General features: G+C 44.0%; 1 protein-coding gene across 7 annotated transcripts in view; it reads right to left on the bottom strand.

Annotated features, from left to right (window-relative positions):
* klhl17 (kelch-like family member 17) overlaps positions 1 to 25666 on the bottom strand; it is an 83910-nt gene that overhangs the window by 37811 nt on the left and 20433 nt on the right. For 6 of the 7 annotated variants that reach the window (XM_043676136.2, XM_087980304.1, XM_043676135.2 and 3 more), the window contains 5 exons: positions 15008 to 15269; positions 11863 to 11984; positions 6015 to 6236; positions 4310 to 4426; positions 1503 to 1716 (listed from right to left, as the gene is read on the bottom strand). In XM_043676136.2, coding sequence (XP_043532071.1) covers positions 1503 to 1716; positions 4310 to 4426; positions 6015 to 6236; positions 11863 to 11984; positions 15008 to 15269 — 937 coding nt within the window. Of the gene's footprint in view, positions 1 to 1502; positions 1717 to 4309; positions 4427 to 6014; positions 6237 to 11862; positions 11985 to 15007; positions 15270 to 16614; positions 17254 to 25666 lie in introns of all 7 variants that reach the window. The other variant, XM_087980305.1, reaches the window with a different exon arrangement.

The following is a 25666-nucleotide window of genomic DNA, read 5'->3' as shown; positions in this document are numbered from 1 at the left end:
GGCCTCCATCACTCTAGGATAGGGAATTCACGACCTTCCAAGATCAAACTCTTCTTAATTTTTGTCTTAAATAGGCAACCTCTTATTCCTAAAGAGCATCGGCCAATTCGTGACTCTGTCAGGAGGGTAACATCCCCTTATGCAGTAGATAGTGTATTGGGCTGTGAGCACAAACAGGGGAAAAGGGAATATAACCAGCTATAGCAAAAAGGTCAACAAACCTGACCTTTTGGTGAATTCAGAATCCAATCTGCATTGTCTTTGTCTGTGCTGCTGAAATCCTAAACAAAACATTCACACCCCAAAGTCTGCCGTCTCTCCTGCACCTTTTACAAACCCCACTGCACATTTTGAGCTGTGTGGTTGATTCCTCTCCAGGGAAAGATCCTAAATTCCAATCTCCCTTCAGCCAGGACCAAAACAGGGTGATGGGACAGGATCGAACCTTCAAACGGCCCCTATGATCCCATTCATGTTAAGTTCTTCCATCTCCCTGCCCAACAAAGTCCTCACTCTTGCTCTCAGGTCAATAGAGCGAGAATGAAGAATGTTCTCAAACCAATCCCTGGTTGCAGCTGACAGCTCTCCAGCTCAAACTTCCTATCAGAGCATGTTCTCTCTGTGATGAGATTACATCACTGTCTGATTTACATTAACCCTGTACTCTACACATATTAATGTTATACGGTATATTTGGGCTGACAAGTGGTAAGTGACATTCACACCACACAAATGCCATCCCCAATAAAAGACAATCTATTCACCACCCTTGACATTCAATGGCATTACCATCACTGAATCCTCCACTATAAACATCCTGGGGGTTATCATTGACCAGAAACTCAACTGGACTCATCATATATACACCATGGTGAGGTCAGAGGCGAGAGGTGCTGCAGTGAGTAAGTCACCTCTTGGCTTTCCAAAGCCTGTCCGCCATCAACAAGGTACAGGTCAGGAGTGTGATGGAACACTCCCCACTTGCCTGGATAGGTACAGCTCCAACAACACTGAAAGAAGCTCGACACCATCCAGGATAAAGCAGTCTGCTTGACTCACACCACATCCACCACCATCCACTCCCTCCACCACCTCTGCTCAGTAGCAGCAGTGTGTACCATCTACAAGACACACTGCAGAAACTCACCAAATATTCAAAACCCACAATCATGTCCATGCAGAAGGACAAGGGCAACAGATACTTGGGAACACCATCATCCACAAGTTCCTCTCTGAGCCACTCACCACCCACTCGGAAATATATCGGTGTTCCTTCACTGTCGCTGGGTCACAATCCTGGAATTCCCTCTCTAAGGGCACTTTGGATCCACCCACAGCACATGGACTGCAGTGGCTCAAGAGGGCAGCTCACCCCCACTCGAGATGCAGTGATGGAGAGGGCAATAAAAGCTGGCCCAGCCAGCAACACCCATGTCCCACCAGCAAATGGAAAGCAAAGATATGGGAAGCAGAGAGCGACGGCTGCTAAGCATTTTACTTACCGACTGCGAAGAGGACAGGGCTGGCCCCTTCACAGCGCCGAGGCCTGGTCCGGGTATTGCTGAGGACTCCCCGCTGTTCAGGCATTAGGTGATATTTGAGGGCTTCGATTAGGAGGTCTTTGCACTCTGAGTGGTGTCTGACCAGAAGTTCCGTGTCAACATTACTCATCAGAAAATCGCGAGTCAGGAGAGGCAGACGGACACATTTCATCAGCTGCACAACAAACAAAGGGCAGAGTTTCAATTAGTCCCAAATCAAACGGGGCACACCTTTCCAAAATAACCATCTGCCGAAGATTGTGGTTCGCCAGAGAATCGACAACCAAATCAAACGCGCAGACTCCAACTTCAGACAACCAGATGGATTTGAAACGGTGCAATTGCCAAGAACTGCCACCAACCCTGGGTGCTGGAGACACTGCCTTTCTCTGGGAGAGCAAACGGGTATTTCTTTGCCCAGGAGTTTCTCCTGGGTGCTACACTTGGACATAGTTTGGTCTGAGAGACAACCAGTTCTCTTTCTAACCCTGTAAATGATGGCAATTTCCCAGTATCCTGAAATTTCCAATTACTCTCTAGGGTTCAACCCGGGGAGATGTTGTCTGTGCAAAATTAAGAAACAGACTGTAATCAGCAGGGATCACAAAACGTCCAATTAGCTGTTTGGATCTTATGTGATTGAATTAAAAGGCCTGCACGTTGAGGAGTGCACAGCACTCACCTCACTTTTTAAGAGGTTAGATTGTTCAATTCCTCATGTAATAAAGCACAGCATCCCTTCAGCCTTCTCGATCCTAACTTCCTGTGTTTTGAGCACAAGAAAACCTTGGATTCCCACAGTCATCCCTCCATTTGAGTAATATCCTACTTTTTTTATATTCCTGCTAAAGTGAGCAACCTCATGTTTAAACACATTATACTCCATCTGCCAGATTCGCTCCCACTCAATTCTGCAAACTCCTTCTGTCTTTTTCACAACAGATATTCCTCAAATCTTTCGAGTCATCTGGGTTTTTGATCTTGTTATTTAAATCATTGACATAAATTGTTAGAAGTTGAGACCCCCACACAGACCCCTATGGGCTTTCACTTGCCATATCTTGCCAATCAAAGACCTTCTTACTGTACCCTGTGTTATCTGCCAGCTGCCCAATTCTCTTACCCCACTCATGTATTACCCCCGACACCATGAGCTTTGTTTTCCCCCGACTAACCTTTGATATGGCACCTTACTCAGTGCCTTCTGGAAATCCAAGCCTGGTACATCTACCAGCTCCCCTTCATCCACAGATGTTACTCCCATAAAAAGACTCAGCAATTGGTTAAACCTTTCTTTCATGAAACCATGCTGACATTTCCCAATTACCTGGAGTTTTGTGAGGTGCCCAGTAAGAAACCAATCGAAACCAGTCTTTTTATTAAAAATAAGACTAACCACGACTGATGTCAAACCTACTGGCCGATAGTTTCTGGTTTTCTCACCCTCCCTCCTGGTTTGAATCTTGGATTATATTTGTTACTTTCCTGTTTATTGGACCCTTTCCTAAATCGAGGGAATTCTGGAAAATTAATACCAGCACACCTCCTACCTCATTAACCACTCCCTTAAGACCCCAGGATGAAGTCCTTCAAGATCTGGAGTCTTGCCAACCCACAGCTCCATCAGTTTGTTCATTACCACCACCCTCCTGATCATCATTTTACTAAGCTCCCCTCTCCCTTCCACCTCCTGATTTACAGCTGTTATTCAAATTTTTAAAAATCCTCTATGGACAAAACAGAAGCAAGGTATTTGCTCATTTTATCTGATATTTTCTTACTATTTACTGTCTACTCTTACCCTCTAGAGGATCAACACTCCCTTTACCCTTTGTCCCTCCTTTTTAGGAAATGTTGCTGTCCGTTTTTACATTTCTAGCTAACTGTCTCTCACTTGAATGTCTTCCTCCAGATTAACTTTTCAGTCTTTTTTTTATATTCTGCCCTGCCACTCATTTTTCTGCAGTTAATACACTTTTTCCTTAAATCTAATGCTTTCCCTATCTTTGACTAACAAATGATGGTGTGTCCTCCCTTTCAAATCTTTCATTGTAGTGGAAAGAAATGTGAATATTCCAAAAAATCCTTGAAATATTTGCTGCATGTGTTTATTAATCAATCAATCAGTGTCCTTGATTAATATGTCAGTTCACTTCATCTAGCTCAGTTTCTATGGTTACACCAGTGCCCTTATTTAAATTTAAAGTCCCCAGTCTTCTCTCTTTCAAACTGGGCATCTATTTCAGTTATATTACCTGCTACCTCAGGGTACCTTTAATCCGAAAATTTGAATTGACCTGGTCACATTACACAACACCAAAACAAATATATCCTGCTCTCTGGTTAACTCCAGAACGTGCTGTTGTAAGAAACTATCTGGAAAGTATTATTTGATAAAGATTACTACCACCAATCTGATCTTTCTACGTTGCATGTAGATTAGAGTCACCTATGATTATTGTTATCCCTTTATCATAAGCACACAATATTTCTTCATCTGTACTTCAACCCACATCAGGATTCGCTGGGGTATTTGTTGACCACTCCCCTTGTGACTGCTTTCCCCTCCTGACCTCCACTCAAACTAATTCTGCCTCCTGATCTCCTGAACTGTTATTGTATCCACACCAACAGGACACCAGTGCTTAGAACAAATATCCCCTGAACTAGCTCTGTTGTTAGCAGGACAGTCACAGTTTCTCTGGTCTTTTCAGGTGATTGAGTCCTAAGCGTCTGCATGAGGTTAACCATTTCGATTGGTTTCTTACTCTGGGTACGTGCTGGCGCCTTCCGTCCACATCGTGTTTGACCCAGCTCAGCACAGCCCTGTACACCTCTTCTTCAGAAGGAACATTCAGGTTGTCACTGGAGATAAGATCTAGCACCTGTGAAAATCAGAATGATCATTTATTGACTTGCTGATATCGTTTTCTCCAAATTTCCTTCCCCACATTTGCTCTTGAAGCCATATGGAGTTTTATAGACATGCTCACTCTTTGTGACTTTGTACAGGGTGCTGTTATTCACCTTTAACATCAGTTTATTTGACAACAGAGACCCACCCAGCATCTGCTACAGTTCTGTATTGGTAGAGGATAGACCATGATTGAGTCTTTATAAGATTATGTAGTTTATTGCAGGATAGCCATAGATACCATTGACTAGTTTATCTATGTAACTACACCTAGCAGGAACCAGGGATGATACATCGGTCTCCATCCAGATTTCATAAAGACTGTTTCTTGTAATCGTGCAGTTTACTGCATCCTCAGTGTAAACTCTTTCTAAACCATTACCTGACAAAGCAGGAAACGAGACATCTCACTTCCTGCCCCGCCCAGCACATGGATTGTCGAGAGTTGCAGCTAACTCTACGGTTGCCATTTAGGTCTCAAGCACAATGTGCTAAATTAGGAAGGATCAAGAATCCTCTTAGCATGACAACGGCTATTTATTAGCCGTTCAGAAGAAGGGTCACTGGAATCAAAATTTCAACTCCATTTTCTCTCTCCACGCATGCTGCCAGACCTGCCAGGTTTCTCGTGCAATTTCAGTTTCGGTTTCACATTTCTAGCATCTGCAGTTCTTTGTTTTATTTTAGTGGCTATTTGTTAATCAACCTCCCAACACTTAAATCCTACATCTTCAGTCTTGCCTGTCCTACTGGTCACCTTGCTACTTTTCCATTCTGAGTACTATTGAGCACTATTGAGAGCCCAACAGGGCCAAACCCGAGGTTCCAAGCATAAAGCAGGAACAATAGGTAAGACAGGCTGTCCAAACAGTCCATTAACCTGGAAGCAACTCTTACTGCACTATAACATGACTCCCAACAAGGGCAGCCTGACACCAGCTCACACAACGTGCTTTACTGTTGCTATGGACCAAGGAGGTCTTTCTGAATCTGGACCTTGCTGATTCGGGTACATGCGAGTTGCATTAGGAGTGTGCAGCCACTGTGGCTTTTGGAGCATCTGAAATAAATTGAAACAAAGGGGTGGCATGGTGGCTCAGTGGTCAGCATTGCTGCCTCACAGCATCAGGACCCTGGGTTCGATTGCAGCCTCAGGCAACTGTCTGTGTGGAGTTTGCACATTCTCCCTGTGTCTGCGTGCGTTTCCTCTGATCTCCTCCCACAGTCCAAAGGGAGGTTAGGTGGAATGGTCAGGGGAAAATGCCCGTAGAGTCCAGGGGTGTGCAGGCTGGGGAATACTTACGTTTGTTAGAAGGATGGGGGGGGGATGGATGCTTATTAGGGGGTTGAGTGTGTACTTGATGGGCTGAATGGCCTACTTCCAAGCTGTAGGGACACTATCATTCTGTGAAATTCTTGAGGGTGGAACAGTCCCTAAAAGGGAAAAAATAATGCCCTGTAACAGGAAGAAATGAAAATGTATTATGAGGATAATCCAAGTACAGGCTGATAAGCCATGGCACCACATGCAAGTTCAAACCCGGTCCTTCAGTCAGTACCTGTTTCAATGGCAGCAGCATAAACTCCTCAGTCTTGGAAACCTCCACAAAGTGCTGGAGCACGTACTTGTGTGCAGATTTGAGCAGGTCGCTGCAGGAATGTGTATCAGCAAATCCTCGGATTCCCAGACAGTTGGACGGATCGAGTTGGCTCAGGAGGAACTTACAACAGGCATCCCGAACCCCATTCAGCTGCAGGAGGCTCGCTGCAGGGAGCAGTGTCTGTGGGCAAAAGAGCATAACATCCTGTCTCAAAATACACCGTCACAGTTGTAAGGTTCCATCAGATGGACTGGCACAGTGGCTGAGTGGTTAGCACTGCTGCCTTACAGCGCCAGGGAGCCAGGTTTGTTCTACCCTCAGGTGACTGTCTGTGTGGAGTTTGTACGTTCTCCCTGTGTCTGCGTGGGTTTCTTCCGGGTGCCCCGGTTTCCTCCCAGAATCCAAAGATGTGCAGGTTAGATGGATTGGCCATGCTAAATTGCCCATAGTGTTAGGTGCATTAGTCAAGGGAAATGTAGAATAACAGGGTCGGGGAATGGGTCTGGATGGGTTACTGTTTGAAGGGTCGGTGTGGACATGTTGGACCAAATGGCCTGTTTCCACACTGTAGGGATTCTATTCTATGAGATGGCTGTGTCTGGAATTGTCCCTGAAATTGAGGGAAATGGACAAAGGAACGGGTCATACAACTTCATCCGACTGTGCTAATACAGACCTTGCCCTGTGATGGCTTGTGAAAGATTAGAGTCCCAAATGGTTTCATTGGGAAGATGATTAAAGGCATTTTACCCCACACCTGACAATGACTAAAATACCTCAGCTGACAGTGGATAGATTCTCAGTCTCTAACGTCCCGTGAACTGTTAGCTTAGTTTACAAAATCTGTCTGTTTAGTTTCACACTAGAAAGAAATTGAGAGTTTTAAAGGCTAGCTAATCAGCATTCCTAGTTGGATACAAGCCCCATGTGATTCACACTACCATGATGTTGGCATTCAGGGGTAACTGTATTCATCAGAAGCCCAGTGTAGGATCAGATTACCAGGCACTTTCATAAATATTACTGAATCTCATAGACAAAGTCAGTTTACGAGAGAGAGAGAGAGAAAAAGAGAGAGAGAAAGAGAGAGAGAAAGAGAGAGAGAAAGAGAGAGAAGGAAAGAGAGAGAGAAAGAGAGAGAGAAAGAGAGAGAGAAAGAGGAGAGAGAAAGATGAGAGAGAGAAGAGAGAGAGAAAGAGAGAGAGAAAGAGAGAAAGAGAGAGAGAAAGAGAGAAAGAAAGAAGAGAAAGAGAGAGAAAGAGAGAGAAAGAGAGAGAAAGAGAGAGAAAGACGAGAGAAAGAGAGAGAAAGAGAGAGAAAGAAAGAGAGGAAAGAGGAAAGAGAAAGAGAGAGAAAGAGAGAGAAGAGAGAGAAAGAAATAGAGAGAAAGAGAGAGAAGAGAGAGGAAAGAGAGAGAAAGGAGAGAGAAAGAGAGAGAAGAGAGAGAAAGAGAAGAGAAGAGAAAGAGAGAAAGAGAGAAAGAAGAGAAGAGAAAGAGAAAGAAAGAGAAAGAAGAGAGAAAGAGAGAGAAGAGAGAAAGAGAGAAAGAGAGAAAGAGAGAAAGAGAGAGAGAAAGAGAGAGAAGAAGAGAGAAAGGAGAGAGAAAGAGAGAGAGAGAGAGAGAAAGAGAGAAAGAAAGAGAGAAAGAAAGAAAGAGAGAAAGAAAGAAAGAGAGAAAGAAAGAAAGAGAGAAAGAAAGAGAGAAAGAAAGAAAGAGAGAAAGAAAGAGAGAAAGAGAGAAAGAAAGAGAGAAAGAAAGAGAGAAAGAAAGAAAGAGAGAAAGAAAGAAAGAGAGAAAGAAAGAAAGAGAGAAAGAAAGAAAGAGAGAAAGAAAGAGAGAAAGAAAGAGAGAAAAGAAAGAAAGAAAGAAAGAAAGAAAGAAAGAAAGAAAGAAAGAAAGAAAGAAAGAAAGAAAGAAAGAAAGAAAGAAAGAAAGAAAGAAAGAAAGAAAGAAAGAAAGAAAGAAAGAAAGAAAGAAAGAAAGAAAAGAAAGAAAGAAAGAAAGAAAGAATAGATGAGTTTTTTTTAGATTCCCTACAGTGTGGAAACAGGCCCTTCGGCCCAACAAGTCCACACCGACCCACCGAAGAGCAACCCACCCAGACCCATTCCCATACACCTAACACTACGGGCAATTTAGCGTGGCCAATTCACCTGACCTGCACATCTTTTGGGCTGTGGGAGGAAACCGGAGCGCCCGGAGGAAACCCATGCAGACACGGGGAGATTGTGCAAACTCCACATAGAAAGTCGTCCAAGGTGGGAATTGAACCACTGTGCCGCCATGCCGCTCATAAGGTCAGAGAGAGAATGAGTTTTGAGTTTGGCAGAGAGAGATACATTAGATCGCTGTGGTTCACAACACAAAATTGAGGTGGGAGATTAATGAGACTGAGTTCATCAGGATTTAAACAAGGCAGGAAGATTTGCCTAGCTTTGGCCAGAGGGAGGACTCTCCAGGGCAAACATAAAAGCCAGATTGGGAAATACCATGGAGGAGATAGGGACAGCTCACTGTTGGAGAGTTTTGGGTGGCGTTATTTCACAGAAGAAGCCTTTCTGCAGTTAGAGTACAGGTTCCCGAAAAAGAGTGTTAAGTCAATGTCACTTTTAGTTTGTTACAGTAAAAGTTTTCAAACTTGAAAATTTGTTATGCAATTCTTTCAAGTTGGCAACTGGGAATTCAATTTCTTTGAAAAACGTTTGTGCAACAATATACAACAATTTGCATTGGTATAGCACCTTAACTGTATAAAGCATCCAAAGATGCTTTAATAGGAATGTAATTGAACAACCTTTCACTCTAGGCCATGCAATAAGATACCTGGATGCAGGATCAAGTGTTTTGTCAATGAAACAGGTTTGAGGAAGTGTCACAAAAGGACAGAGAGAGTGATGGAGACTCCGAATTTTAGAAAGCAAGGAATTGCATGAATCAATAAATTATTCATTTATTCTTAGGATGTGAACATTGCTGGCAAGACCCTATCACAATTGTCCTCAAGGTGGTGGTGAGTAGCCTCTTGAACTGCTACACCCATATGGTGTGGTTACATCTGCAGGGATTAGGGGGCAACTTCTAGGATGTAGACCCTGTGACAGGGAAGGGGCAGTGATATATTCCAAATCAGGTTGGAGAGGAACCTGGTGGTGTTCCCTGTGCTATCAGAGTCATCCTAGGTGGTGTAGCCTGTCAGTCTGGAAGGTATTCAAAGGAACCTTAGTGAGTTGCTGGGGTGCATCCTATAACTGGTCCACATTGCTCCCATTGTACATACATGCTCAGGGAATGAATGTCAAAGGTGGTGGATGGGATGTCAGTCAGCAGGCTGCTTTATCCCGGATGGTGTAAAGTTTCTTGAGTGTCATTGGAGCTGCACTCATGCAGGCCTAAGAGTATTCTATCACACTCCTGACTTATATCTTGTGGATCAGCTCCAGGGAGTCAGGAGGCAAGTTGTCGCTCACAGAATCTCCAGTCTCTGCCCTGCTGTTGTAGCCACAGTACCTATATGTCTGGTCTGGTTGAGTTTCTAATCAATGGTAATCCCCAGAATGTTGGTAGTGGAGAACTCATCGATGGCAATAATCACTGAATAGGGCAGTGGTTAGATCCTTTCTGTTGGGAGCTGGTCATTGCCTGTCACTGGTACACCCCACAAATGTTACCTGCCACTTCTCAGCCCTGGCCTGCATGTTGTCCAGGTCGCCATGCACATGGACACAGCTTACTTCATTATCCTGGAAACTGGGAATGTGCTGTGCACTGTGCAATCATCAGTGAACAACCCCATTTCTGATTTATGGAGAAAGCAGCTGTAGATAGTTGGGCCGAGGGCACAACACTGAGGAACTCCTGCAGAGATGTCCTGGGGCTGAGGTGGTTAGCCACTAACCACCATCTGCTGTGCTCGGCGTGACTCCAGTCAGTGGTGAGCTGTCCTCTCATCCTCTTTGACTTCAACCTCACTTCTCCCTGTGTATATTTAACCTACATAGACAGATGGATAGAAAGACAGACAGATAGACGGATAGATAGATAAATAAATAGACAGAGGGATAGACAAGCAGATAGATAGATAAATAGATGGATAGATAGATAGATAGACAGACAGATTGATAAATAGATGGATAGATAGATAGACAGACAGATTGATAGATGGACAAGCTGGAAGGGGTGCAGGGGCGGGCTGCCTGAGAGTGGCTGGAAGGTGGGTCTTGCTGGGTATCTGTAATTTATACACTTTTTTAATTTAATTGGACTATCTTAAATGTGCTTGCTATATTGTGATGACTGAAAGTAGAATTTGAGGTATGTCCTCATTTCCCTTAAAACTGGTTGAACGGTCGGGTTTGGGTCCTGGCTTTGCTGCTCCTCTCCTTCGTAAACTGCTGTTTCGCTGTATACAGCTGTTAATGTCAACTGTTTTGTAAACTGCAAATTATTTTAATAAAATATAACCAGGAGAAAGGAAAATAAAATAGATAGTTAGACAGATAGACACACAAACAGAAACAGATTCTTGATCAGGAGGGGAACCAAAAGGTTATCGGAAATAGACTGAAAAGTGAGGAATGTTGGACTAGCCACGATCTTATTGAATGGTGGAGCACGCTCTAAGGGGTGAATGGCCTTCACCTGCTCCTATTTCTTACAGCATGGAAACAGACCCTTCAGTCCAACTCTGTCTCTACATTGCACTTAGTTGAGTAGAGTATTGATTCTAACATCATGGTCACCCGACCTCTGAAATTCAGCTTTTTGTTCACGTTGGGGTGAAGACAGTAACAGGTCAGGAGCCAAGTAATCCTTCCAAAATGCAAATGGAGAACCAATGAGGTCATTGGCGAGTAGGGGCGGCCTGATAGCATGGCAGACCATTCCTTCGATCACTTTGACCGTAAGCAGCTGGAAAGGGCAGTAATTGGTTGGGTCTTTGGTCCTGCTTTTGGTAGACAGGACATACTTAAGTAACTTCTTGCTTTGCCAATGTTTTCGCTGTGCTGGGGAAGCTGGGCGAGAGGCATGGCCGTATATAATGAGGTAACGGATGGGTGGGACACATGTGAGTCAGGGGGCAGAATCTCAGATGAGCTCACTACTGCAGAGGAAGTAGATGAGCTCACTACTGCAGAGGAAGTTACACGTGAAAAGAATTGCTGTTTGCTTTTGCTCCCCAAAACTCCTCCTTCCTAAAGCAAAATGCAAGCGATTATAAAAATGTACAAATGCGACTCATATCAATCAGAGTCATAAAGACGTACAGCATGGAAACAGACCCTTCAGTCCAACTCATCCATGCGGACCAGATATCCTAACCTAATCAAGTCCCATTTACCAGCACTTGGCCCATATCCCTCTAAACCCTTCCTATTCATATAGCCATCCAAATGCCTTTTAAATGTTGTAATTGTACCAGCCTCCACCACTTCCTCTGGCAGCTCATTCCATACACGCACCACCCTCTGTGGGAAAAAGTTGCCCCTTAGGTCCTTTTCAAATTTTTCCCCTCTCACCCTAAACCTTTGCCCTCTAGTTCTGGACTCCCCCACCCCATGGAAAAGACTTTGTCTATTTATCCCATCCATGCCCCTCATGATTTTATAAACCTTCATAAGGTCACCCCTCAGCCTCCGATGCTCCAGGGAAAACAGCCCCAGCCTATTCAGCCTCTCCCCATAGCTCAAATCCTCCAACCCTGGCAACATCCTTGTAAATCTTTTCTGAACTCTTTCAAGTTTCACAACATCAATCCTCATGGAAAACATGGCAAATCATGGAAGGCATTCATCTGAGACCACCTACCTGTACATTTCCCTCGCCCACCACAATCTCGGCAGTATAGGCATATTGTACAAGCTGCTCTAAGGCCTGAGGGTCAATATCATGTAATGTAACATGTGTTTGGCGACTCTCACTCATCTCATCTGCAAGCAACGACAGAAAGAAAAAACACAGAAATAGTTTATGGTGAACCTGAATGATCACGTTTGCTTTACCTGTTGCCAGTCATGGTGGCGATGGTGGACAGGAGGGAGATATCATGCTGGGGTTTACCTCCATCACTTCATCTACATGGTGGAACGCTGCACAGACAAACAGTTTATTCTCAGCTATCAAAGGTCTCACTGAAACAAGCCCAACATAATCTACCCAGGAGGAGGTCGAAACTCCCCAGCTGATAATTCACAGGAGTCAGCATCAGGGAAAAAAAAAGGGACATCCCATTTATCCGCTCCCATTGGAATTTCATAATTCCCACATCCCATCCTCTCTGTCCCACCTAGGTTCCATTGTCACATGCCCTATGACATTCAACACTTGTAAGTCAACTCAATCATTTGTCGCTTATAAAGGGGTACAGACACCATGATAGAATTCACAGCAAAACCACTTGATCTAAACTGATGCATCATGTTCCACACCAGCCTCCTCCTGACTGATCTAACCTTGCATTGGTGTCATGGGGACTTCCTTATTGGACACACGGAATAACGGTCGTGAAACAGGAGTTCAATTCCCACCTCCGCAATTTACATTCAGCTCATTAAAAATCGATGATAATGAGTAATGACAATCTTGAAATCACCAGATTGTCTTAAAAGTCTTCAGGAAATCTGCCATTCTCCTTCAGTCTGGCCTACAAGCAATTCCAGGATGTCAATGTGGTCGATACTTATTAGCCATTTCAAATGGCCTTGAAGGCCGTTCATTTTAATCTCAAGAACAATGAGAGCAGGTCAATAAACCCTAACCCTGTCCCCCTCCAACTCTATTTTGATTTAATCCCTGCCCTCCCCTTCACTGTTTAATCACGCAGCATTGCCCTCTGAGAAGGGCACTGCTGGTCACTGGCCACCCTGGTATTTCCTTTCTTCCTGGTGGTGGAAATTGAATAAAGATTTGTACACCTGTTGTCTTTCACTGTGTCTCAGACCTGCACATACACGACAAAAAAGAAAAAGAAAAAAAAAGAAAAAATAGAAATAGGGGAATATAACCCAGAGAATTAGAATCTCCTCAGTTTAGAGCATTGACTCTGTGCTGGCTGGACCACAGTCAGTGTGCAAAAGAGAAAAGCAAAGAAAACAAAAACAAAAACACTGTCCCTGCTGGGAATGTCCAACCCAACTAGTTACCCTTCTGGGGTTTGAATTCATGTCATTGGGTCAATAGGCCAAATTATTCCTCAAGTAACAGAGCCACTGTTCCCTTATACTGTCGCATCCCAAATTATTGCAAGAGGTTATTGATACTTTCACTCAACAAGCAACCATACTGCAGACCTGAAAAGGGGATCATCAATTTCGCCTCTCAGCTTTTAGAAACTTCAAAATGCATTCACGGAGTTTTGGAGATGCTGGTCTCTGGTGGAACATTCAACTGAGAAGCACTGCTGGCTGGACAGGAGTTGTGACCAAGTACAGGATGAGCTTGGACATCAGAAATCGTGGATATCAAGGGTGATAGGGACAGTGCAGGAAAATGGTACTGAAGTCAAAGAACAGCCATGATCTACTGAATGCTGCAACAGGAATGAGGGGCCAAATGGCCTTCCTCTATTCCCTAGGATCTTTTATTGGCATCATCATTCTGACGTTTGGACCACTCCTGGCTGCATCCTACTGTCCCGTTGAAAGACAGCATAAAGGGGCTTTGAATAGATGTGGGGTTTGTAGTTTGTCCACTGGCACAGGTAAAGCAGGCAGGGGTGAGGAAGACAAGGTCAGGGACATGTTTTGCAAAATAATCCATATTTTCCATGGGCAGGAGCTCTCCACTCTCCCTGGTTCCACTCAGGAAAGCTTTATTAAATCAACCAATCTCCTATTCGAGTCAAATGGATATCCGCACGGCTTATAAACAAAAGGAAGGAGTAGTCATCCCAGTGATGGGTGGGCATTGAGCAGGAATGGATAGTTTGTTACATGCCTATTTGAAATACTGACCTGCTGCATTAGCTCCCCACCCTTCCTATAGCTTTCAGGAGCTCTTACCTCTTTGGGTCTCTCAATTTGCTACTTGCTCCCAAACTATTAAGCTCAGTGGCTCTCCTCCCTCATACAAATATCTATTTTGACCAATGACATTTTGGAAAATAAAATCTATTGTGTCTTCTTTGAAGACACCACAGGGGCTCAGTGGTTAGCACTGCCCCCTCACAGCACCAGGGACCCAGGTTTGATTCCCGCCTCAGACGATCGCCTTTGTGGAGTTTGCACATTCTCCCCGTGTCTGCGTGGGTTTCCTCCGGGTGCTCCGGTTTCCTCCCACAGTCCAAACATGTGCAGGTCAGGTGGATGGGCCATGCTAAATTGCCCCATAATGTGCAGGGATGTCCAGGCTGGGTGGATTAGCTACAGAAAATGCAGGGTCACGGGGATAGGGCGTGGGTCTGGATGGGATGTTGTCTGGAGGGTTGGCACAGACTCGATGGCCTAATCACTTCATAAGACATTGGTGCAGAAGTAGGCCATTCGATCAATGATATGTTCCTCACCCCCATTTCCCAGCCTTCTCCCCGAATCCCTTCAACCCATTACCAATTAAAAATGTGTCTAACTCCCCAAGTTTACTGACTGCCCCACTTTGGGGTAGCGAATTCCACAGATTCACTATCCTTTGGGAAAGGCCCCTTTGTGCACTGTAGATATTCTATAATTTTGTTCACGCTGAAGCCAGTCAAATCTTTGTTTCTCATTTGGGGCAAATGTTAAAAAAAATGTATTCATAGGCATGGGCATCACTGGCAAAGCCAGCATTTCCCATCCACACCCAACATCCCTCAAGGGGAATACTGACAGAGCAGCCTGGTACACGCTGCTTGCTTCTTATTCCAGATTTTCACACTTGTAATTTTTCCTTGCCGCTGATCCCGTTGTAACAGGAACGACAGCCAGCTGGTTTAATCGTTTGGAGACAGACCTATAAAGAAAACCGTGGTACTTACTGGTAAACATGGCGTGGAAGTAAGGGCTACATGAGGCCAGCACCAGTTTGTGGGCCTTGATTTCTTTATTGCCCACGTGCAGAACGATATCACACAGCAACCCCCGTTGCCTCATTCGGTTCATCGATACGAAAGCGTCATGGTAGTGGCGCTTGGAATTGTGGGAGATACTGTGGCCATCACGGTTCAGCAGCTGCATACCACCCTCCATGACAGGACTTCTCTCGGAGGTGCCTTCTTTTGCAGGTTTCACTCTCTGTGACTACAGAAACGGGAAGCATCACATCGACAAGAGGCAGCAACAACATTGTAAGAGAAGAAATAAGAACATTCCTAATCATTAGGCTATTTGGCCCATCGACCATGGCCCATCCCTCAATATAATGATGGCTGATCTTTTACTTCCCCTCACATTTTCCTGCCCTTCACCATAATTCCTCCATGCCCCAAGACATCAACAATCTGTCTACCCCTACCTTGAATGTGCAACATGAAGAAGCAGCCACAACCCCCTGGGCTAAGAACTTATGAAACCTCTGAAAGGCAAAAATTCACCTCCTTTTAGATCCAAAATAAGTTTAGGATTCACAAGCACAGTTCATAAGTTTCTTGAATAGGGACAAAGAGAAACCCAAAGACCTAGTGAAGTGCCGGCCTTTATTTCTGGAGGATGTGAATACAAGGAGATAGAAGTCAGGTTTCAGCTATAGAAAGCTCTGGTTAGACCGCACCTGGAGCAAGGATAGTGGCTCTGGGCATCACAACTTAGGAAGGATGTACTGACTTTGGAGGGAGTGCAGTAAAGATTTACTGGAACAATCTCTGGACTTCAATTACAATGAGAGGTTACACAAAGTAGGCCGCGTATCCCTGGAAATTTGAAGGTGAAAGGATTTGCTCGAAGCTTAAGATTTTAAATGGAAACAGTTGGATATAAATGATTTCTGTTGGTTGGGGAGTTTTGAATGAGTGTTTAGAGATGAACTGAGGCAGACCTTTCAGGAGTGAAATACAGAAAACTTAGAAACACAAGTTTTGGATACTCATCTGGATCAGGCACTTGATGATGGGTTGATGATTAATTTTAAAAAAGGTTGGTGGTTCTTTTGTTCACCAAAAGATATTAAAAGCTATATCTGGGATAAGGGTAGGTTTATGGAACTGGATCAGCTATGATAGAACCTAACGGAGGAACACAATTGAATTTTCTTCCTTTTTTCCTCATTCCCAAAGGGATAATGGGGATCCACTTTGCCATATTTCCCACCTTCATATTTAAACAGTTTAATAATTGGGGTTGGGAAGTGAAAGATGCATTTCAAATGAGGGAGGAAATGTTTGTCAAAACGAATGTTTTCTTCCACCTGAATATTGGACCATTGAATGAGGGTGAAGGACAGGAAAGTGTGAGGTGAGGCAGATGATAGGCAATTATTGTATTGAAGGGCAGATCATGGTCGATGGGCCAAACAGCCTAATGAATATGTGGTCGGCCATTCACAGTCTGAGTAATCTAAGAGAATCCAAGAACATGCCCTTTGGCAGGTCAAGCAATATCAATTATCAATACCCGGAAAAATTTAAATATTATTTGAAAACCACAGTACCATTCAAATAACAAACACAAAACAAACATCGTAGTCTAAAGATGGGATAGACCACTTGGGACTGAGATGAGGAGAACGCTGGTCATCCCAGACGGCGGTGAGCCTGTGGAACAGCAAGTGATTGAGGCCAAAACATCACATTTTCAGGCTAAAGGATCAGAGGGTACAGGGAGTTGGACGTTCAGCCACGATCATATTGAATGGCGGAGCAGGCTGGAAGGGCCAAATGGCCTACTCCTGCTCCTATTTTCTACGTTTACATTGACCAAGAATTTTGGCAACTTTCACTTTTGCTCCCGTGGGATTCTCCAGGTTGGAGGAGAGGTTGGACGTTGGATCACCACTGAACCCAGTTGTTTTGTTCAGACAGATTTCAGATTTCAGCCAGTTAACTGGTGAAGGTAAGAATCGAATGTGAAGTGCAGCTTTCTCAGTCGCACTCTCGTAGCTCCAGCGTTCGGTGATTTAACAAGAATCCTTGCTTTCGATCAGGCGTGAGGTAAAACACACCGAGGCAGCTGTCAGGTGACTCTCCGGCTGCTTCTAAAATTAGAGGCAAAATTTCTCCGTAGTGCCATTTTTTGTTTGAATAACCATCAATATCATTCTCTTGTGGCTGGAACTGATCCAGAAGGAAAGCTGCAGTGAGGGAAAGAAATGCAAACATAGCAAAACAAAACCTTATAAAAACTTATCTCAAGGGGGAGGAAAATGAGGGAAGGGAGATGAAGTTCCCAGAGATAAAGGGCTGAAGAGCATTGGGAAGTTACTTGTGTTGGGCTGAATGGCCTTTTTTTTTAAACATAATTAGGAACAGGAGTAGGCCATTCAGCCCCTCAAGCCTGTTCCGGCATTCAGACTGTGGCCTAACTTCATATATCTGCCTTTAGCCCTCATCCTTTTGCTTAAAATAAAAGATTGTTCTCCGATTTAAAATTAACAACGTAGGAGCGAATTACTGCAGGTCCTGAAATCGGACCTGAAACATCAGCTTGCGCTCTCCTTCCATGGATGCTACCTGACCCACAGTGATCTCCAACAATTTGTTTTCAGGTAAAATTAACAATAATTGTTTGTGGGAATATCTTAAATATGACATTCATCTAACCAGTGCATGAAGCAGCTTATCCCACTTCCATTTGTTGGTTTATCTGTCAACTTAATCACACTGTTCAGAGGTAATATCCTGGGACCCAGGTTCAAACCTCTCCACTGCAGATCTTGTAATTTGAACTTAGTAAACTCTGTAAGTAAGAGTCTAATGATGACCATGAATCCATTAACAACTGTTGGAAACACCCATCTGGTTCACTAATGCCCTTTAGGGAAGGAAATCTGCCATCCTTACCTGATCTGGCCTACATGTGACTCCACACCTGCAGCAATGTCATAGAGTCATAGTGATGTACAGCATGGAAACAGACCCTTCGGTCCAACCAGTCCATGCCATACAGATATCCCAACCCAATCTAGTCCCACCTGCCAGCACCCGGCCCATATCCCTCCAAGCCCTTTTTATTCATATACCCATCCAAATGCCTTTTAGCTACTGGTATGGATTGAGGATTGGCTGTCTGACAGAAGGCAGAGAGTTGGGATAAAAGGTTCTTTTTCGGAATGGCAGCCGGTGACAAGCGGTGTCCCGCAGGGTTCAGTGTTGGGGCCGCAGCTGTTCAAGTTATATATTAATGATCTGGATGAAGGGACTGGGGGCATTCTAGCGAAGTTTGCCGATGATACAAAGTTAGGTGGACAGGCAGGTAGTACTGAGGAAGTGGGGAGGCTGCAGAAGGATCTAGACAGTTTGGAGGAGTGGTCCAGGAAATGGCTGATGGAATTCAATGTGAGCAAATGCGAGGTCTTGCACTTTGGAAAAAAGAATACAAGCATGGACTACTTTCTAAATGGTGTGAAAATTCATAAAGCCAAAGTACAAAGGGATCTGGGAGTGCTAGTCGAGGATTCTCTAAAGGTAAACATGCAGGTTGAGTCTGTGATTAAGAAAGCGAATGCAATGTTGTCATTTATCTCAAAAGGGTTGGAATATAAAAGCAGCAATGTGCTACTGAGACTTTATAAAGCTCTGGTTAGGCCCCATTTGGAGTACGGTGTCCAGTTTTGGTCCCCACACATCAGGAAGGACATACTGGCACTGGAGCGTGTCCAGCGGAGATTCACACAGATGATCCCTGGAATGGTAGGTCTAACATACGAGGAACGGCTGAGGATCCTAGGATTGTATTCATTGGAGTTTAGAAGATTAAGAGGAGATCTAATAGAAACTTACAAGATAATACATGGCTTGGAAAGGGTGGACGCTAGGAAATTGTTTCCATTAGGCGAGGAGACTAGGACCCGTGGACACAGCCTTAGAATTAGAGGGGGTAAATTCAGAACAGAAATGCGGAGACATTTCTTCAGCCAGAGAGTGGTGCGCCTGTGGAATTCATTGCCACGGAGTGCAGTGGAGGCCGGGACGCTAAATGTCTTCAAGGCAGAGATTGATAAATGTTTGATGTCACAAGGAGTTAAGGGCTACGGGGAGAATGCGGGTAAGTGGAGTTGAAATGCCCATCAGCCATGATTGAATGGCGGAGTGGACTCGATGGGCTGAATGGACTTACTTCCACTCCTATGTCTTATGGTTTTATGGTCTTAAATGTTGCAATTGTACCAGCCTCCACCACATCCTCTGTCAGCTCATTCCATACACGTACCACCCTCTGTGTGAAAAAAATTGCCCCTTAGGTCTCTTTTATATCTTTCCCCTCTCACCCTTAACCTATGCCCTCTAGTTCTGGACTCCCCGACCCCAGGGAAAAGACTTTGCCTATTTATCCTATCCATGCCCCATTGAGCTTGACTCTTAACTGCCCTCTGGGCAATAAATGCTGGCATGGGCAGCAATGCCCTCATCCCATGAATGACTAAAAAACAAAAATCTTACTCACAGGAGAATATCCAGGAAAAAAGAAACCAAGTAAACAATGTCTGGTGACAGAAGGATCTGTTAACAGCTTGTCAATTGTGTTATCAATGTTTCAAATGCACTAGTGAAAAGCTGTCATTGTTTCCTTGAGCATGGAAGTAATCCAAGATGGAGGATGGAGACAAAAAACAATAGTGGTTATAAGAGCTGCTCCTTTCTTGAGGTATTTCAGTATTGGAGCTGACTTCCTCGAATTCAGGGGGCAGTATTTATTGTTTTATCAGCTTTTGCATTGTTTTGGAACTTCGGGGAAAAATAAAATAAAATAAAAACAATGGCATTTTTAAAAAGGAGGAAGGGAGACAAAGGCAGTGACTACATGGGAAGTCATTCAAACAGAGAAGGAAACCTACACTGCTGTCTGACTCAGCAGTAACCTGCACAGCTACTGCCTTTGCTGTTTGGTTTCAAGTAAAAGGCATCTGGATGGGTATATGAAAGGGTTTAGAGGGATATGGGCCAAATGCTGGCAAATGGGACGAGATTTATTTAGGATATCTGGACAAGTTGGACTGAAGGGTCTGTTTCTGTGCTGTATATCTCTATGACTCTATATCCATTTTAACGTAGACTCTTCTCTACCTCTTCCTCACCTCTGATGGTTTGTATTTTTGCATGTAAATTAATCAATCCAAAATTACGGGTGACCTACTTGTAATGGTTAATAGATTAAAAATAATACCGAGTGATTTGGTAATGAAGAAAACAACACAGATGTAAAAACACTTCTGGTTTTTCTAAATAAAAGGAAAAAATAGCTTGAGCACATATAAAGAAAGATTGCCAGAAGATACAGATAATGTGGTGTTCCACAAATAACTCCACTGGATCCACTGGTGTCCGGTTTACCCTTTCACCACGTGGCTTTACAATAAGGTTGAAAAGTATCCTTGATCTGCTCAGAATGGACATCAAAACTACTTCTCACTCTTATAGGCTTTTGTTGACTCACAGCTTGCAACACAGCAACATGTTAAAAACATATTAAAAACATGCGCTTTTGCTTAAAGACACAATTTGCAGGTGTCTGACCAACAGGACTTCTACAGGTCTATCTGGATTTGGATCTAATGGATCCAACAGCCAGAGAGGATGCACCATTCAAAGGGAAAAGACCAATTAGTTTTTGATTCTTCCACAGAAATATGTACAGCAGGAGGCTAATTTAATAAGTAAGAGAATTCTCACATTGTTGTCATATCCTATGTCACTGTTCGATAGGGTGGTGTCGGTTATTATAGATGAGGAATCTCTCTTGGGGATGTTCATGGACAGACGCCCAAAGCAATTGTCGAATTTTCAACTGCCTGATGTATTAGCAGTGGCATAAATCCATTTAAAAAGGAATAGGGTAACAGTTCCCTTAAAATAACAGAGAACTGTCACAAGGCATTAGCATTCTAGGCACGAACATGGCCAGCAGGAATTTATGTTCTTACATTACCTGTACCGCAGTTCACAGAGAAGCACATCATCATGACCTCTAGACATCCAGCTCCACCTCTCATGAAAAATGAGCAAGTGCCTATTTTTCTCCATAATTAATAATGCACTATCGAAACTCTGCTCAGAGCACAGCCTGAATAATGCAGTCTCACAGTGGATCATTCTGCTGGCAAGGTAATTACAGTGAAGAATGGGAATCTCCCAATGCCAATTAGAACAAGGACCTCACCCACCGCTGACCTCAAAGTATCATATTTTGAAGAAATCTTAAGTTGGCAGATGGGCTATTTATTACTCAGACTGTAAAGGGCGGAAGCAGGCCATTCAGCCTATCTGAGAAGTGCCTGTGTTTTCCCTCCACACAAACCTCCTTCCAATTTTCACCTCACCCTTCTCTTTCTTTCTCCTTATGTTTAGTGGCTTCTCCTCAGCTGTTCAGCTCACAGAAAAATGCTAGAAATCTGAAACAAAACACATGCTGGAAAAACCCATCAGGGCTGGCAGCACCTATGAAGAGAGAAACAGAGTTAACATTTTCAACTCTAGTGTAGGACTCTTCAAAAGTTCTTCAGAGTTCTGAAGAAATCACACTAGACTTGAAATGTTAACTCTTTTCTTTCTTCACAGACTCATACAGCAAGGAAACAGACCCTTCGGTCCAACCAGTCCATGCCAACCATAATCCTAAAATAAACTAGTCCCACCTGCCTGCGCTTAGCCCATATCCTTTCAAACATTTCTTAGTCATGTACTTGTCTAAATGTGTTTTAAACATTGTAACTGTACCCGCAACCACCACTTCCTCAAGAAGGTCATTCCAGACTTGAACCATTCTCTGTGTAAAAAAAAAATTACCACTGATGTGCTTTGTAAATCTTTCTCCTCTCACCTTAAAAAAAGTATGGCCCCTAGTCTTGAAATCCCCCACCCGAGGGAAAAGACACCCATCATTCACTTTATCTGTGCCCCTCATAATTTTATAAATCTTTGTAAGATCACCCCTCAACCTCCTACACTCCAGGGAAACAGGTTCCAGCCTCTCCTTATAATGCAAACCCTCCAGTCAGAGAAACATCCTGGTAAAACTCTTTTCCGAACCCTCTCCAGCTTAATAATATTCTTCCTATAATAGGCAGATGTTGCCAGACCTGCTGAGTTTCTCCAGTGTTTTCTGTGCTTGTTTTTGGTCTTTTGTTGCTGTTCACCTCAACTCCCTCCGGTGGTAGCAGCTTCTACTGCTAACCACGAGGTGTAAAATCAGGAAGGTGTCTTTCATGCAAAGGGGTAATGGAAATCTGAAACTCTCTCCCTCAGAAGCTACTGGGCTGGTCAGTTGGATTTATGAAGGCTGTGTTTGATTGAACTTTGCTCATTAAAAGATATCAGGTGATGGGTCTTTCTGCAGGTTTTTCTCTCCACAAGGGAGTCGGTTGGCGCCAGGCCCCTCACAACCCTAGCTCCATGGCCAGCCTGCACCTCAGAGGTAGCAAAGGTCAGCGTTGGCGATGGAAGAGCCCGGAAGTAGGACCGAGACAGATGGCTGGGCGAAACATCTAGGAGGAACTTCGGGGGGTGGGGGTGTCTGAGACCAGGCTCATGGCTCCAGCTCAGACGGGAGTCATGGTGACGGTGGAGGTGGGAGACCCCGGAACCCGTTACTGAGACAAAGGCTGATGTGAAGTAGTGAATGGAGGATTAGATTAGATTAGATTACTTAGTGTGGAAACAGGCCCTTCGGCCCAACAAGTCCACACCGACCCGCCGAAGCGCAACCCACCCATACCCCTACATTTGCCCCTATAACCTAACTCTATGGGCAATTTAGCATGGCCAATTCACCTGACCTGCACATCTTTGGACTGTGGGAGGAAACCGGAGCACCCGGAGGAAACCCACGCAGACACGGGGAGAATGTGCAAACTCCACACAGTCAGTCGCCTGAGGAGCAGCAGAGGATAACGAGAAGAGGGAAGTAAAATCTTGCATCATATTCAAGATGGCACCAAAGCACAGCGACCATTTGTGTTTTGCACGAGAGAAAACACTTTTCATTATATTTTTATACACACGCAACAATAAATCTAAATCAAATTTTAATCAAGGGATAGGGGTTCAAGTCAGGGAGGTGTGGTGGTGGTATTCTTTAGCAATGATTCAATTGAAACAGACTGTAGTGTTCAGTGATCTACCCCAGTTCCAATGGTCATATTGATTAATGACTATAAACCACAAAGCTGGATTCAAAATGGAGAATTGGAGCTGATACTGTGGTATCATTCCTGGTCACTGACAATGATAATCAAAATGTTATTGCTCTTGTTGATGACTTGTGAGTGATGAAGATATTTATTTATTTTAAAAAAGAACAGTGGAAAAAAAATGAAGGCATTCATCCCATTAGACCTGCACAGCCTTCCTGACCATTTAATCATCTGGGAGACAAATTTCTCCATGTAACCTTGCTGATCTCTAAAGATTATCAATGCAAGACTGGAGAAAACTTACCCTTTATCAATCTTGGACAACACAACGGCTGTTGGAATTCTGAGTGATGTTTGTTGGAATCCCAATATATTGGGGACAAGGGGGCAGAGATGATTTCTTGAGAAAAATTGCCCACGATCACAGGATTAAAAATTGAAGTTATGAAACAAGGTTTGAAAAATAAACAGGGCTTTTGGAACAAACGAGATTAAGACTGCATCCATTTGAGGATTATAAAATTATTCCGGATTAGTGGTGCTGGAAGAGCACAGCAGTTCAGGCAGCATCCAAGGAGCAGCGAAATCGATGTTTCGGGCAAAAGCCCTTCATCAGGACAGGTTATTTTCGGGGGTTAAATAGTGAAGGGTTGGTTTGTAACTTTGGTAGATGATGATTTTCAATGTTTATCATTGTAGAGAGTCAATGGTGAGCTTGGAATTTTATTCTTTGATACCAAAGATGTTTAAAGAACAGAAGACATGTTCCTGCCCAGGATTTTTAAAAGGTAAGACTATAACACCAATCAATTTCTTGGTCTGGAATATGATAATTCTCAGGGGTCTTCCCCTCTCATCACTGCCATTGTTCCTCAAAGCACAGAAACAATGGAATTCAAACTAAGAAGTACATTTATTTTAGAATATGATTAGTATGTACTTACATTTTGAGTATACAACAGCAGCAAGTTCTGATTTGTGTTTTAACTGTATATCACTAGAAGCAGCATCTCTCGAGCATGTGACACAGATATTGTTCATGATAACGTTGTAGGGTGAAAATGTAAACTAGCATTACTTCTGAGGTTGCTCCAGGTCAGTAAGTACCATGGAGCTATTTGTTCACATCCACACACTCCCTTATCTGCAAGGGTTCTCTGTGAAATGAGTTGGAACAGTCTCTGCCTGGCTCTCAGCACCAAACTGATACCAGTTTGGCAATCCTTCAGGGCCCTTGGGTCTACAGTATTGTACAGCACACTTATCTTCAATAACTGGCATTGCATTGGAGAGAACACAGTGACTGACAAAAAAAACCCAATAAAAACATAACCCAGGCAGTCAGGTTTGTTGGTTGGGGTTGAAGCAAATACAGTTGTGTCATCTGCAGTGAGGAAAGAAAGACTGGCTTTGCTTCTTCTGAACATTATTTACCCTTCGGCCTGAGCTTTACCACTTGGGGTGGCACAGTGGTTAGCACTGCTGCCTCACAGCACCAGGGACCCGGGTTCAATTCCCACCTCGGGCAACTGTCTGTGTGGAGTTTGCACATTCTCTCAGTGGGTTTCCTCCAGGTGCTCTGGCTCCCTCCCACAATCCAAAAATGTGCAGGTTAGGTGAATTGGCCATGCTAAATTGCCCATAGAGTTAGGTGTATTAGTCAAGGGTGAATGTAGGGAATGGGTCTGAGTGGGTTGATCTTCGGAGGGTTGGTGTGGACTGGTTGGGCCGAAGGGCCTGTTTCCACACTGTAGGGAATCCAATCTAATCACTTATTACAATAGCTCCCTCCATGCTGCTTCTTTCTGTATTGGATAGTCATATGCCCATGACCCCATATGAATTACAAAATGGCAGAGATGCGTTTAAGGACTTTCATCCTCTCAGCAAGTTGGATGTAGGACTCAAGACCCTGAAGTCCAGGGGGCAACGGGCTAATCCATAAGGTCAGAAGTCACAGGACCTTAGGTTATAGTCCAACAGCTTCAGAATCCCTACAGTGTGGAAACAGGCCATTTGGCCCAATAAGTCCACAACGACCTTCCAAAGAGTATCCCACCCAGACCCATTCCCCCCACTTTTACATTTTCCCTGAATAATGCACTTAACCTACACATCCCTAAACACTACAGGCAATTTAACATGGCCAATTCACCTAACCTGCACATCTTTGGACTGTGGGAGGAAACCGGAGCACCCGGAGGAAACCCACGCAGACACGGGGAGAATGTGCAAACTCCACACAGTCAGCTGCCTGAGGCTGGAATCAAACCCAGGTTCGTGGTGCAGTGAGTTAGCAGTGCTAACCACTGAGCCACCGTGCCACCAAACAACAAAATCTTTGAAGCTGACGAAGGAGCAGTGCACCGAAAGCTTGTGATTTCAAACAAACCTGTTGGACTATAACCCGGAGTCG

This window comes from Chiloscyllium plagiosum, unplaced genomic scaffold, assembly GCF_037043375.1.
Source record: "Chiloscyllium plagiosum isolate Xiang-an unplaced genomic scaffold, Cpla_swu_hap1 HiC_scaffold_37, whole genome shotgun sequence".
Taxonomy (NCBI): Eukaryota; Metazoa; Chordata; class Chondrichthyes; order Orectolobiformes; family Hemiscylliidae; genus Chiloscyllium; species Chiloscyllium plagiosum.
Note: the sequence above shows the minus strand (reverse complement) of the source record. Positions and strands in the feature narration are given on the sequence as shown.